Source organism: Mesocricetus auratus, unplaced genomic scaffold (assembly GCF_017639785.1).
Source record: "Mesocricetus auratus isolate SY011 unplaced genomic scaffold, BCM_Maur_2.0 Super-Scaffold_100051, whole genome shotgun sequence".
In the NCBI taxonomy this organism is placed as follows: Eukaryota; Metazoa; Chordata; class Mammalia; order Rodentia; family Cricetidae; genus Mesocricetus; species Mesocricetus auratus.
In genome coordinates, this window is record NW_024429228.1 from 743,567 (window position 1) to 758,385 (window position 14,819).

Sequence of the window (14,819 nt, forward strand, 5' to 3'; positions counted from 1 at the left end):
ATTTCAAGATTCCATTGTTTTTTTTCCCGCTGGGTAGTACTCCATTGTGTAAATGTACCACATTTTCTCTATCCACTCTTCAGTTGTGGGGCATCTAGATTGCTTCCAGTATCTGGCTATTACAAATAATGCTGCTATAGTTGAATAGACATCCTTGTTGTATGAATGGGCATCTTTCGGGTATAGGCCTAAGAATAGAATTGCTGGGTCATGTGGTAGACTGATTTCCATTTTCATGAGGAATCTCCATACTGATTTCCAAAGTGGCTGTACAAATTTGCACTCCCAACAGCAATGGACAAGTGTTCCCCTTTCTCCACATCCTCTCCAGCATAAGCTGTCATTGGTGTTTTTGATTTTAGACATTCTGACAGGAGTAAGATGATATCTCAGGGTTATTTTGATTTGCATTTCCCTAATGGCTAAGGATGTTGAGCACTTTCTCAAGTGTCTCTTGGCCATTTTAGACTTCTCTATTGAGAATTCTCTATTTAGTTCAGTCCCCCACTTTTTAATTGGGTCCTTTGGTGTTTTGCAAAATAGCTTCTTGAGTTCTTTGTAAAATTTGGAGACCAGCCCTCTGTCAGATGTGGGGTTAATGAATATCTTTTCCCAATCTGTGGGCTGCCTTTTTGTCTTGCTGACTGTGTCCTTTGCCTTACAGAAGCTTCTCAGTTTCAGGAGGTCCCATTTATTGTCAATCTCAGTGTTTGTGCTACTGGTGTTATGTTCAGGAAGCGGTCTCCTGTACCAATTCGTTCAAGGGTACCTCCCACTTTGTCTTCTAAGAGGTTCAGTGTGGCTGGATTTATGTTGAGGTCTTTGATCCATTTGGACTTAAGTTTTGTGCATGGCGATAGACATGGATCTATCTGCAGTCTTCTACATGCCAATAACTGGATATTGGCATGTAGAAGACTGCTGATAGATCCATTCTCAACTTTATATGGCAAAACAAAAGATCCAGGATAGCCAAGACAACACTGCTCAACAAAGCAACATCTGGAGGCATCACCATTCCTGACTTCAAGCTCTGTTATAGAGCTGTAGTCCTGAAAACAGCTTGGTATTGGCAAAAATAGGTAGACCAATGGAATCGAATTGAACACTCTGAGATTAATCCACAAACCTATGAACAGCTGATTTTTGGCAAAGAAGCTAAAATTATACAATGGTAAAAAGATAGCATCTTCAACAAGTGGTGCTGGCATAACATGCCTAGTTTTACACATGGATGCTGGAGATTCAGCTCATACCCTCATGCTTAAATGATTTATTTTTAATAAATTGTACAAACAAATAGAAACATACATCCAGAGTTTTGCTAAGTACCCATATAATATACATCACCACATAGTCTGAAATAGAGTAATGAAATAGGCTACTGGGAAATCCCTTAATCAAAACATCGACATCTAGGTTATACTCAAGAGGATTTGGTGAGTCGTGGGGTGTGTTTCACTCAGCTTCAGTAGATAAGGACAGGTGCTCAGCACAATTCCACTAACAAGCATCCTAACTGGTATATGGATGCTGTAGTTCTCTACACAGAGCTCTTTGATTTTATGTGTTCTACACAGAATAGGAGATGATACTGATTTGGTCTTCTGCTCTATGAGAGCAATTTTTTGATAACTAGTCCTTAATTTGAATGCAAACCAGTTTATCAAATTTTGCCACATCACCTCTATGTTTGTATTCTTTAATTTTTTTCCCTCTGAGGTAAGCAGAAAAAGAAGCAAGGCAAGCTGAAGAATTCCCCATGGGCTCATAGAATACCATTAGTTTGAAAATAAAGCCGAAAAACCAGGAGGTGGTGGTGCAGGAAGCAGAGACAGGTTGAATTCTGAGTTCAAGGCCAGCCCGGTCTACAGAGCAAGAAGCCTTGTTTTCAAAAACAAACTAAAAAGGAAGGAGCAAGGGAGGGAGGGAGGGAGGGAGGGAAAGAAGGAGGGAGGGAAGGAAGGAAGGAGAAAAAGGGAAAGTTTTGCTGCAAGGAAATTATTTCTGCATCAGTGTTGGAAACACAAACAGAGGAAACTGCCTGCTATTTTTGAATGATATCACAAATAAAGGATGCTACTGGTGGTGGTTATTGGTTATTGACCACTTACTAAGCTACAATAATCTGTTAAATAATCCCTTGATATTTTTAAGTCGTAACTTCTTGATATGTGCTGTGAGGAAGAGGGTGAAAACTAGAAACTCTGTAAAACTTGAGCTAATGAAAATTTCTTCACGTGCAAACCCTATTATTTACCTACTGTATGTTTAAAGAAAGATGGAACATTTTATCCTCATCCAGTGGAATCTTTAGTCTCAGTGTCTGTCTCTGTCTCTCTCTGTGTCTCTGTCTCTGTCTCTCTCTGTGTCTCTGTCTCTGTGTCTCTGTCTCTGTGTCTCTGTCTCTGTCTCTGTCTCTCTCTCTCTCTCTCTCTCTTGGAGGTGTGGCCTTGCTGTATTGTCTAGGCTTGCTATGCTGCCTTGCCTTCTGAAGTTCTTGGATTACAGGGCATGGTCCACCACACATAGCTAACTCTTTAAGGTATAATTATCAGCATTAATACAGTGATAGTTATGAAAGCATTTAAAATTGATTATATAGTAACTACCTCTGTTTCTTGATAAAACACAAATATGAATTGAGCACACAGTAAGTTCTCTGGTTTTTTATATATGTGTACACAATTTTTAATCAGATATATAATAGCTGTAAGATTAACTACCAAAGTACTTTTTCAGGTTTTCCCATAGAGAAGGTATTTATTTATCTGAACCCTGGAAATGCCCATGTTTTCAAAGTTTAAATGGTATCATCTAAGTTTATTTTTAAATATAAATTATTGTCCAATATGCTTTTTGTGAAAATAGAATATATAGTCATTTTTACATACATATATTTACAAATACAAATAAATATTAGTGTGTGTTTATGTAAAGATTTCTGTAACTGCTATGTGTCCTGTCCATGCTGTTTCTGAGTATGCTTTTTTTTTCAATCTTCCATAAGACAACTGACATATATCCACAAGAAATGCTCTAGTGAACCTGTTGGACCTGGTATAGCAGCATTAACTAGTGAGGAGCGAACTCGATGGGCAAAGGTAATTTATGGTAGTCTTCTTTTTGTATGCTAATTTTATTTTTTGTTTTTATTCTTTGAGAATTTTAAATAGTATATTTTTATCACACAGCTCCTCCCAGATTCTCCTCCCCATTCTACCCACCCACCTTCATGTTTTTTTTTCTCTCTTAAAAACAAATGAAAAACGTCACTAAAAACCCAGAGTCAGATTTGTGTTAGCCAGCTCCCCCTGATCATGAGGCCTACATGGAGTGTAGAAAGCTGATTTCCTCTCCCCGCAGCTGTCTTTTGCAGACAGCTTACTGGTTAGGGGTGGGACTCTGTGCTCACTTCCCCTTCTCCATGTTGGGATTTTGTCTGGCTTGAGCTTGTGCAGGTCTCGTGCCTGCTGGCACAAGTTCGCATGTGCATCTGCCCTGCTGTGTCTGGAAATGCTGTTTCCTTGAAGTCATCCATCAACTGTGGCTCTTAGAGTCTTTCCACCTCCACCCCGGTCCGCACAGACCCCTGAGCCTTGAAGGGAAGAGTGACAGAGGCATCCGGTTCAGGGCTGAGCACTCTGAAGTCTCTCACTCTCTGCCCACTGTCCCATTGTGAGTCTGTGTTAATTACAGTCTTATGCTGTTCTTAAATAGACTTTCTCTAACAAACTCTTGATACTTTCTCGATGTGTTACATTTAAATTGTAATATTTAATCATCTTCCTGCCTTTTAGGCTAGAGAATATCTGATTGGTCTTGATCCAGAGAACTTGACTTTACTAGAAAAAATTCAATCCAGTTTATTTGTGTATTCCATAGAAGACACCAGCCCACATGTAACCCCAGAAGATTATTCTGAGGTAACTTTTTTGTTCTGTTATCTTTCTACACAATTTTCTGGAGGACTATTATTATCTGTTGAACATGAGATTTTATTTTTAATCAGGGTCTTGAAATTTTTCTTAGCTATGAACTACATTATGCACTAAATTGAATCTCATACATACATAGTGAATAGAGCTCTGTAAATACTTGACGTTTAAGTCTATTTAGATGTATTTTGCCCCTTTTTAAAGAAGTGTCGCTATTATTTGCATGCATGTCAGTGTTTTCTAACCTTTTCCATCAATTGCATACATAGAATATTTGCATGGAATACTAAGGCAAGTCAACTTGTCTTTCCAAAGGTGATGTAAAACTTCACCTGTAACCCACACCAGTGTACATGCATCATTTGGGGTGGGTTCTGCCTTAAGAATTCTATCACCCTTGCAAGTAATTGGTCATGTCATTCCGTTTTATTGGACACACTAGTCAACCATAATCCTAAAGCCTTTTGGAAGAATTTATTATTTCCTAATACATTCATCAGTATTAAATTATAGGGGAATAAATCCAGGATTACAATTTTTATTTCAGAGAGGAAGAAATGGCTGAAATACCATTTAAGGAATAATTCATTGTTGTTCAAACCATAGCCTATACTTGGAAACAGATTGTAGCCCACTGTAGTTAAATACACACACACACACAGAATTGAAGTTTCATAAAACAGTGATTACTTTTACTATCTGTCCTGTACTCTGCTATTTCTATTCTGCTTTATTGTTTGTAAGGAGTATTACTTATGCTGCTGTAAATTGTTTCATGACTCATTAGTTTGGCAGGATCAGCAGTTTGAGAAAGGTTGTCTTAGTGGCATGTGAATTGTTAAGATACTTTACCCTGAGCTTATTAGGCTTCTTATATTACCTAAGTTTCAAAACACGTCTGCTTTTAATTATATGGATGCTCTGGTACCATTAATTAATAATGCATTACCATTCTATTTTCTGGTTAGATTTTCATAACTTGAGATTTAAAAAATAGCTGAAACCAGACCCATAATTATTACCTGTTGAATCTTAACAGAGCTGTCATTTTATTAAATTTGGTTGACTTAAAAATAAAAAATGAAATATGTACTCTTAAGTCTACTTGCAAATCAATGTCAAAATACTTTTAATTTGGAAAAATAAAGTACAATATTTTTTAGATCTTCGAAATGCTTCTTGCTGGAGATCCAGCAGTACGCTGGGGTGACAAGTCCTATAATTTGATATCCTTTGCTAATGGAGTATTTGGCTGTTGTTGTGATGTAAGTATGTTGTAATCAGGGTGCTTGCCCCTCCCCCTTTAATTTCTTAAGTTAACTTTTGTATCGTATTATGTGTAGGTAGTGAAAGTAAATACTTTTTTTTAATTGTATCTCATTATAATAAAAGGTTTAGGTCTGAGTTGTCAGTGAAAGCAGAACATGGATCAAGTTTTTCTTGTACTGTGGGCTAACAGTTAGGAACATGAAAAAAGAATTCTGAATGTAATTTTTTTGAAGTGTGATATCTTAAAACCTATTGTTATCAAATAGGGAAGAGCACACTAGTTGACTGTCCAGTACCAAATGGTCATCCATGAAACATAAAAGTAACATTACACAGACTGAGCAGGTTATATTTAGAAATATATGTATCTACATATGCACATATGATTATAACAAGCATCATGAGAGACGAGGCCACGAATTTCAAAGAAAGCAAGGGGGTATATGGGAGAACTTGGAAGCGGGAAATGATGTAATAACAATGTAATCTCAAAAGGAAAAGAAAAATAATTATTAAAAATGCATTTTCTTGCTAAAGTTAATAACCTTATTTGAAAGATACCATTGGGTATTATGTAGGTGTTCTATGCATAGGGAAAGGACTTCATAACTATTTTCCTAAAATGACAGCTCTTTGGGACACTAGACTATAAGCAGTAAAATGTCTTTTATCTTTTCCCATGGACTTGACCAGCTCTGTCTTCCATTCAGGAAGTCTGTAAACAAGGAAACAAAACCAAACAAAGACCCAGAGCAAGCCTCGGGCCTGCAGTGCTTTGTCTTAGGGGTTGGAGGTTGGACACACAGTTTTGTGTGCATGTTACAAGCAGTCTACATTGAGCTACGGCCCTAATCTTGGCAGTGGTTTTATTAATCATTCATTCAGTTTTGATTGATGAAATTTTACTTGGCATTAGTTTATAAAGATGTTGGCATAGTTATATTCTTAAATATGGGTAATGGAGACATAGACTGTCCAGATATTTTCATTATAAAGATATTTCCTCATTTTTGCAGTTGGAGCTGTGTTCAGACTGCCCACTGTGATTATTATATTAACAGCTTTAGGGTCACTGCAGCTCTCTTAGGTGTTTGACTCCAGGGGAAATAGGCAACTTGTTTCAATGGCTCCAGAAAAGGTCCTGAAATCATTCTCATTGGTTATTATTGACTTGTGTGAAACACAGGTTGTTGGGAATCAAGTGTGCTCTCATTAGCCTGGCCTAGGCCACTGTCTAACCTTGGAACCTCCTGGGTAGAGTCAGTCTCCTTCATCTTAACACAGAGGGATATGGTGGTAGCATAAAGAATAGTGAAGTAGCTATTATTTCAGAAGGAGATGGTTTATTGATAAATAGGTGATAAAGGCAATACAACCCATCTTTCCTACATTGCTTAATATTGCAAGTTATTTCTGCAATATCTAGGCTTTCTTGTAGGTCTCTGCATGGTGGCACTGCTTTCTAGTACTTAGTGGTCCTCTCTTAGCTGGAGATGTTCATGCTCAGTTGCTTTAGTCTGGTGTCCTTACCTGATTATTACAGTGTTTATAATTTCAGAATATTTTCACATGACACAGGTCCACCTGCTCAGACTCCCAGTAACCTCTCTGGATTGTGTTTACAGTTACATAGCCAAAACTCTAAGAGCCCTACTATGGGCTGTCAGTTTTAAACACCTGTTCATTTTTTCCCTTGTCTTGAAAAATAAGCAATTTCTATTGTGTAGGAACAAATTGTATCATCTGAAATTAAGAAGTCGGGTACTGGAAGGTGGGCACATCTTATCCACTAAAAGCAAAGAAAGTAAGAAGTCCTAGGGCTGATTTCAATTTGACACAAACTACTCAAAATCTGTTATTTTCATTTTAGCATGCTCCTTTCGATGCAATGGTTATGGTGAACGTTGCCCATTATGTTGATGAGAGAGTCTTGGAGACTGAAGGAAGGTGGAAGGTATGTCAGAACAAGTCCATCACCCTTTTCTGCTCGTTTCACAGATATATTCAAAGTCCTCTATTTCCAGGGTTCAGAAAAAGTCCGGGATCTACCGCTCCCTGAAGAGCTGGTTTTCACTGTGGATGAGAAAATACGAAATGACATCTCCCAAGCCAAAGCCCAGCACCTCAAAGGGGTAGGTTCTTCATTTTTCTTTTAGATTAGTAATGTGTTCTCTGTCCGCTGCCGTCTATGAAAATGTGGCTATTAGCCAAGCATGGCTTCATAAAACACTTTAAAATCATAACCTTAATGCCTTTCATTCTTTACGTCTGATGATTAATGCAAATAATAGTTTGATCCCCTTTGAAGTCTCACTGTCCAGTGATTTTTCACTGCTCCTGTTTGACTTTGTCAGGCATCTGATCTGCAGATCGCAGCATATGCTTTCACATCTTTTGGCAAACATCTCACCAAGAAGGAGGCGTTGCACCCTGACACCTTTATTCAGCTTGCACTTCAGCTTGCATATTACAGACTTCATGGACGGTAAAGCATTTGTTCTCCTTTTCATGTCTTCACTTCCCAGGCTATTGGGAATGGCTTTACATAGCCATTGTTTCCCTAACTCCACAGCGGATTTTCTCACCTTTTCTTTCTTTGGAGATCTATCAGTTTACTAGAATCTAGTCTGTGACAGTTGTAGGCTTTCCCATGATTCATTGTCACGGTTGTTTGGTACTTTTGAAGGATCCAGTCTCCAGGACGGCTTTACCTTATGAAATGGTGTGCACATTAATGGCTTGTGAGCATTAGCTCCTGTTCTGTGGGATGCCATTTGCTCTATTCGCAGTATCCTTTGACCCACACAGTTACATTTTGATGAAATCCAGTGTATTTTCTTTTTCTTTTGTTGCTTATCAATGAAATCAAACCAAATCCAAAGCAGTGAAGATTTTCCCGTTTTCTTCTAAGATTTTATAACTGTTCTTGCTGTGATCATTTTTGTGTATTATGTAAGGAAAGGGTCTATGTTAGGATTCATCATAGAATCAAACTATTTGTGTTTTGGGGTTGTTAATATGTGAAATTTACTCACAGGGTCCAATTTCATGCCTTTTCCAGTGGATTTCAAGTTTCCCTGGCACTGTAGAAGACACTATAGTTTCTTAATGAAGTCAGCTGATCTGCCACAAGGGTTTTTCATTTCCAGATTGGGTGTTTTCCTTTCTCGTGGTGCTGTGGTGGGGATGGAGGTGGAGAAGTAGACATTCTCTCTTCCTTGTGTCAGCTGGGTTTTCATAGGGGCCCATATGATGTTGAGGAACTGGCCTTCTATTCCTGGTTTATTGTGTTTTGATTGCGAATGTATATACACTTTTGCCAAATGCTTTTCAGTATCAACTAAGATGAGTGGATGGGCCTACCTGTGGTTTTGTCCGCTCCCATCCTTACTCCTTGTAGCCCTGAATGCTAGTATTTTTTTTTTACCTGCCAGTAATATTACTGAAAGCCCTGTTCAGTTTCTTTCCCTTACCAGTAACTTCCTGCTTATTCTGCTTTCTTTCTGTTCATGAATCTTAAATACCAAATTCCTTGAGCAGAGGAAAGCAGCGTTAAGCAACTTTCCTGACATACTATTTCTATCTTTTCTCCACATCTTTGCATTTTTCAGAGCCTTGAACAGCCTTTAAAAAAGAACAATTTTTCTTAACTTCCAGCTTATGTAAAACTGTATTGCTGCAAACTAGTTCACCACATCCAGCCTTGGAAAGGGCAAGCACTCCTCTTAAGCTCTGCTCACTATACTTCACTGATCTGTCTTTAAATCCCTGTCTCTCTCTTATTGAATTGTATTTAATGAGGAAACTGGGTCATATCTGTTTGTTTTGTGTGGTTTTCTGAATCCCCAGTGTTCTCTAGTGTGGTACTCTACCTCCTGTATTATCTGTAAACTAGTAGGGAAAGGCAGAGAATCAATGAGAATCAGCTCTTTTGTTTATTGTTTGTTGGACTAACTAACCATAATTGTTTTTTTATGACAATCGATTAATTTATTTATGCCATTGGCCTTCTGTTTTAGCTGCTTGTCACCCAACACCCACCATAAACATTCCTTCCTGAATCTGCTTTTGATTATATGAAAATAGGATCTTACTGTGTTGCATATGTTAGTCTAGTGTTGTTTTAACCTCATGAGTATTGTGTCTGCAGGCATGGCATGCCTAGTTTCCTGAATATAGCCTTTGATAATTATTGCCAAGATCCCTTTGAATTACAGGTTACACAATGATGACTTTTTTTCAGTTCTCCTCACTCCTTTTTTTTTTGTTTTGTTTTGTTTTATTACTTTTGACAAAGTCTTGCTTCGTTACCCAGGCTGATATCAAACTCCCAGATTCAGTGATCCTCCAGCCTTAGCTCTCCAAGTAGCTGAGATTATAGGCGGAAGTTGGGCTATCCGGCCACTTTGTATGTTTTTAAATAAAACACCTTTTGCTTATTCTTTGACAATTTCACATATATGAGCAATGTATCTTGATAATTCTCAGCTCCCCGCCCCTCTTTTTTAAAAGAGATGTTATCTTTGTGCTGTTGAGTCCCAGTAGTGTCATCATTCAGACTTCCCACTCTCACTGAACTTGATCTTCATTGACTGTAAAAACTTCCAGCAAAGTAAGAGCCCTTTGTATCTAAAACTGCATGTCATTCATCATTTGGGGAAACAGCTGCTTTTCTGGGGAACCACTGAGTTCTCATCATGCAACAGGTGACTCTGCATGTATTCTGTGTAGTAAATTACTGAAACTGTACTGACTTAGAACACAAGCATTTGTGTGCCGTAGTTCCCATAGGTGAATAAAACACAACACAGTTTAGCTGGCGCATGTCTTATTATCATGTGGTCAGAGTATTATCCAGGGCAGCATGGTCATCTGTCAGCTCTCCTAAGGGAGGGTCTGCATCCGGGATCATTCACAAATTTACTAGCAAAGTTCAGCTACTCCCTGAGTGCTGTCTAGAGCAACATCCCCAGTTTTTAACTGCCTACCCCACTCCATAGGGCAGTTCCCACCATGGTAATTGGCTTTTTTCAGAGCAAGGAAGTGAAAAGGAGACCTCTCTTTGTAACTTAACAGTCTTTTTTTTTTTTTTTGGAGAGAAAATGGAAATTTTATTACTGATAAAGCTGGGCTAGCTTGTACAAATTAAATATTTTGCTACAATCATACTTCCTGTTACTTTAACTTGTGAGTACTGAGAACTTCTCAATGCCTGTAACCACTTCCCACATGGTTGGAGACAGATTACAAGCTTAATACATGAAAGAACTAAAATTACAGAAATGGGTGGTATTGATGGACAGACTGTTCCAGAAAAAAACCCTGGGAAATTATGCACATATATTTGCTCTTTGCATCTCAGCAACAAAATTAATTAGAAAGGCATTTCAAGTTCAAATATTAGTGTGTGAGATTATATGTGTTCATGTAAGGGCATATGTGTTTAATAGTGAGAAATATAAGGCAAAGTCCCTGACTTCAAGGAGCATGGATTCTTGTGACACTCCATCAAAAAAACTACCATCTCTTCTGTATACATACTTAACAGTCTTTTGCTTTTGCTGTTGTCTCTACATTAAATGGAAGTCACTAACTCCACCCACAGTTAGAATGTGCCAAAGCATGGCTAGCAAGAGGCGTGGGCCACTGGGGGCTTCTCAGAAATGCCTGCCACAGACTATGAAGCATACCCCGTATAACCGGAAAGCAGCCACGCCTTTTCAAATTGCCTGTGTTATCACTGTTTTCTTGCTCTTTGGTTTTGAAAACAGCTTCTGTTGAAAGTCTCGATTCTGGACAGATTTGTAGGCCTTGTCTGACCAGAAGGTTGCTTTAGTATGTGACTGTATTTCTGATAACATCCAAACATTTTCTTACGGTACTCTTAAAAATGATTTTAGCCCTGGTTGCTGCTATGAAACAGCTATGACAAGATACTTTTACCACGGCCGAACAGAGACTGTGCGCTCCTGTACAGCGGAGGCGGTCAGCTGGTGCCAGGCCATGCAAGACCCCTCCACCAGTGTGAGTATTGGAAAGAAAACTCCCAGAATTGTCCTGTGAGTAGCTTCTTTGCTTCTGTTCCCCTGGATCATCAAAACTCTTGAAGGCATTTTCCCTAAAGTTTGCAAAGTATTCATTTGCCACTGAAGTATGCCAGGAACACGGGGCAGCAGATCTGAAAAGAAGGCGTGTATGCCATTTTCTGAGTCAGATGTCTTCAGTGCTGAGTCGTTCAGCACGTCACCTTTAGATCATACCCCCACAATGTAGAGCTCTCCAACACCTTTAGAGGGAGGCTTCTCGCCATGTAGCTGAATGTCTACTTTTTCTTTGAAGTCACTAGGACCAGAACTGGTCATGTGTGCTTTATTTTGAACAGTGTGTTTCTTTCCCTGCTTGTTTGAAATTCTGCCATTTTAATTTGAAGTCAGAATCATGTTAGTTTGCATAGAAATTAGATTTTTAGTTATGCTTTAGTTTTGAAATTCCACTTTTTGCTTGTTTGTTAATATTACAAGTGCCTCAAAGCAATGTTCAGCACTGCTCTTTCCAGTTTCGGGAAAGAAGAAAATAGAAAATCAAGGCTTTGGGGGGAGGAAAAGCAGTAGAATTAAGGAAAGGCAGGAGCACGCATCACACGCACTTCTACCTCTGAGTCTTTTTCCCTTCACCCAGATTCTGACATGGTGATAGTAGTCTTCTTGTGCTGCTGTTTATTTGGGTTATGCACTTTGTTACTGATTTGATTTATTAATTTATACTGAAAATTACTCTTCTCGTTCTGGACACAGCTTCTGGAACGGCAGCAAAAGATGTTACAAGCTTTTGAGAAGCATAATAAGATGATGAAAGACTGTTCAAATGGAAAAGGTACTCAAACTTGAATTGTTCTGTTTGAAAATTCTGTTATTAGAAAGCGTTTTCTGACTTCAGGTTTGGGATTTCATTGCAGGGTTTGACCGTCACCTTCTAGGTCTTTTGCTCGTAGCAAAAGAGGAAGGCCTTCCTGTCCCAGAGCTGTTTGAGGACCCGCTTTTCTCCAGAAGGTAACGTGGGGCGGTGCGCCATCGTGCGCACCACGTGCTTCTCTGTGGTGTGAGAAGGAACGCAGTGCCTGCCTCTAATGGCCATCTTTTCTTTGTGTCACACAGTGGAGGAGGCGGGAACTTTGTCCTCTCAACAAGTCTTGTTGGTTACTTACGAATCCAGGGAGTCGTGGCTCCCATGGTACACAATGGATATGGATTTTTCTACCACATCAGAGACGACAGGTGAGCCTAGCCCCTTCATTCTTAGGACACAGTAGGAAGTATAGTGCATTCGTGATTTTAGTATTTGTCTATACTAGGATTTTACTCGTATTATCTGTCATTTGCTATAGGAGCAATCACCTTGCCCCTAGGTGTTTAACATGTATTGATAATTCTCTATTCTGCTTTTGAGATCCTTGTAAGATCACTCTGGGCACTTTTATGCAGAATGATATTTCAGGATTTTCAGTAACCATGCCATCATCTGTGAAACCTGTACATTTTAAAAACATATTTGACCTATACAACGTATTTTTCAGCAAGTCAAACTTTGTAAATGTATATGGCCCTCCATACACGTGGGTCTACATCTGCAGACTGAAATCAGGCTTGGGGCATTTTAGGTGGGTTACAGAAAACTCAGTAATCATATGTAGGACAATAGTATTTCTATTTCCAGTGATTCTTTTTCATACATTCCTTTCAAGGAATTTTATTATCTGCTTTCCTTTTGCATGATTTGTGCATAGTTACACTAGTGTCACTTGTCACTGTTGGCCGCTGAGACCCTGAATTTTATATCATCATAGGATTATTTCTGTACATTAATGTAGAAATTAAAATTTAAATAATAAGTTACACATGGTTCTTGGTATTTCATCATATAAGAGTCCAAGGACCAAAGTAATAATTGAGTGTGAATAAGCATGTTAACATACTCCCTGACAAATAATAGGCTTTGTGTTATCCCCAGTGACACGAGTTCAGGCCACAGATAGCTCAGCTCACTTTTTTGTTAGAAAACTACTTTTAATGGTCCTGGGGAGCACATTCATTCACTCATTTAGGAAATATTTAGTAGACTTTAGCAGTATGCTTTGGGTACTAAGGACAAAAGACAAAAAAAGATGTTCTTTCTTAAACACTGTGTTTTCTACTTGGAAGTACATTAATTAGTGGTGAACACTGTGAAGGAAGTCACCCGTTACCACATCAGATTGCTTAACTGGTAGAGAGGAGTACTTTGTCCAGGTGATCAGGTCCCTCCCTGAGGAGTGGTAGCAGAACTGAGATGGTAAAGATGAGGAGGAGTCAGCTGTGTGTATCAAGAAGATACAGCTTTCAAGAGTCTGGAGACTTTACCTAAGCCAGCATCCTACCCTGAGAGCCTTTCTCTACACTGAAGCCCTGCTGCCTTCTAACATGATGAGTCAGCGGCTCAGGTTGTAAGGAATAGCTTTCAGTCCTCTGTGAGATAAGTTTCCAGAATTAGCTAACTATTCTATCTTGTTTTCCCATCACACAAATTATGGCTATTACAAATAATGCTGCTATGAATATAGTGGAACAGATATCCTTGTTGTATATATTTGTGTTTTGGATATATTCCTAAGAGTAGAATTGCTGGGACCTGTGGTAGATTGATTCCCATTTTCCTGAGGAATCTCCATACTGATTTCCAAAGTGGCTGTACGAGTTGGCACTCCCACCATCAGTGGAGGAGTGTTCCCCTCTCTTCACATCCTCTCCAGCATAAATTGCCTTCGGTGTTTTTGATTTTAGCCATTCTGACAGAAGTAAAATGGTACTTCAGAGTTGTTTTGATTTGCATTTCCCTGATGGCTAAGGATGTTGAGCACTTTCTCAAGTGTCTCTCAGCCATTTTAGACTCCTCTATTGAGAATTCTCTATTTAGTTCTCTATTTAATTGGATCCTTTGTTGTTTTCAAGACTTTTGTCTTGAGTTCTTTGTAAATTTTGAAGGTCAGCCCTCTGTCAGATGTGGGGTTAGTGAATATCTTTTCCCAATTTGTGGACTGCCTTTTTGTCTTGTTGACTGTGTCCTTTGCCTTTCAGAAGCTTTTTAGTTTTAGGAGGTCCCACTTGTTAATTGTCAATCTCAGTGTCTGTGCTACTGGTGTTATGTTCAGGAAGCAGTCTCCTGTACCAATTTGTTGAAGAGTATCTCCCACTTTCTCTTCTAAGAGTTTCAGTGTGATTGGATTTATGTTGAGGTCTTTGATTCATTTGGACTTAAGTTTTGTGCAAGGCGATAGACATGGATGTATCTGCAGTCTTCTGCATACCAGTACCCAGTTATGCCAGCACCATTTGTTAAAGATGCTTTCTTTTTTCCGTTGTGTAATTTTAGCTTCTTTATCAAAAATCAAGTGTTCATAGGTGTGTGGGTTAAAATCAGGGTTTTCAATTTGGTTCCATTGGTCTACCTGTCTATTTTTGTGCCAATATCAAGCTGTTTTTAGGACTATAGCTCTGTAATAGAGCTTAAGTCAGGCATGGTGACCCATAAGTTTTTAAAAAAATAAATTCTTAAATACAAATAGTTAACCTTAGAAAC

The 14,819-nt window shown here is 38.7% G+C and overlaps 1 protein-coding gene across 4 annotated transcripts in view; it reads left to right on the forward strand.

Moving 5' to 3' along the window:
- The window catches only part of Crot (carnitine O-octanoyltransferase), a 38,220-nt gene that overhangs the window by 20,655 nt on the left and 2,746 nt on the right, over nt 1–14,819 (forward strand). For all 4 annotated transcript variants that reach the window (XM_005083958.4, XM_013123488.3, XM_040735814.1 and 1 more), the window contains 10 exons: nt 3,011–3,104; nt 3,801–3,926; nt 5,102–5,203; nt 7,078–7,161; nt 7,232–7,339; nt 7,562–7,692; nt 11,108–11,231; nt 12,002–12,080; nt 12,163–12,256; nt 12,362–12,481. In XM_005083958.4, coding sequence (XP_005084015.1) covers nt 3,011–3,104; nt 3,801–3,926; nt 5,102–5,203; nt 7,078–7,161; nt 7,232–7,339; nt 7,562–7,692; nt 11,108–11,231; nt 12,002–12,080; nt 12,163–12,256; nt 12,362–12,481 — 1,062 coding nt within the window. The remainder of the gene's footprint in view (nt 1–3,010; nt 3,105–3,800; nt 3,927–5,101; nt 5,204–7,077; nt 7,162–7,231; nt 7,340–7,561; nt 7,693–11,107; nt 11,232–12,001; nt 12,081–12,162; nt 12,257–12,361; nt 12,482–14,819) is intronic.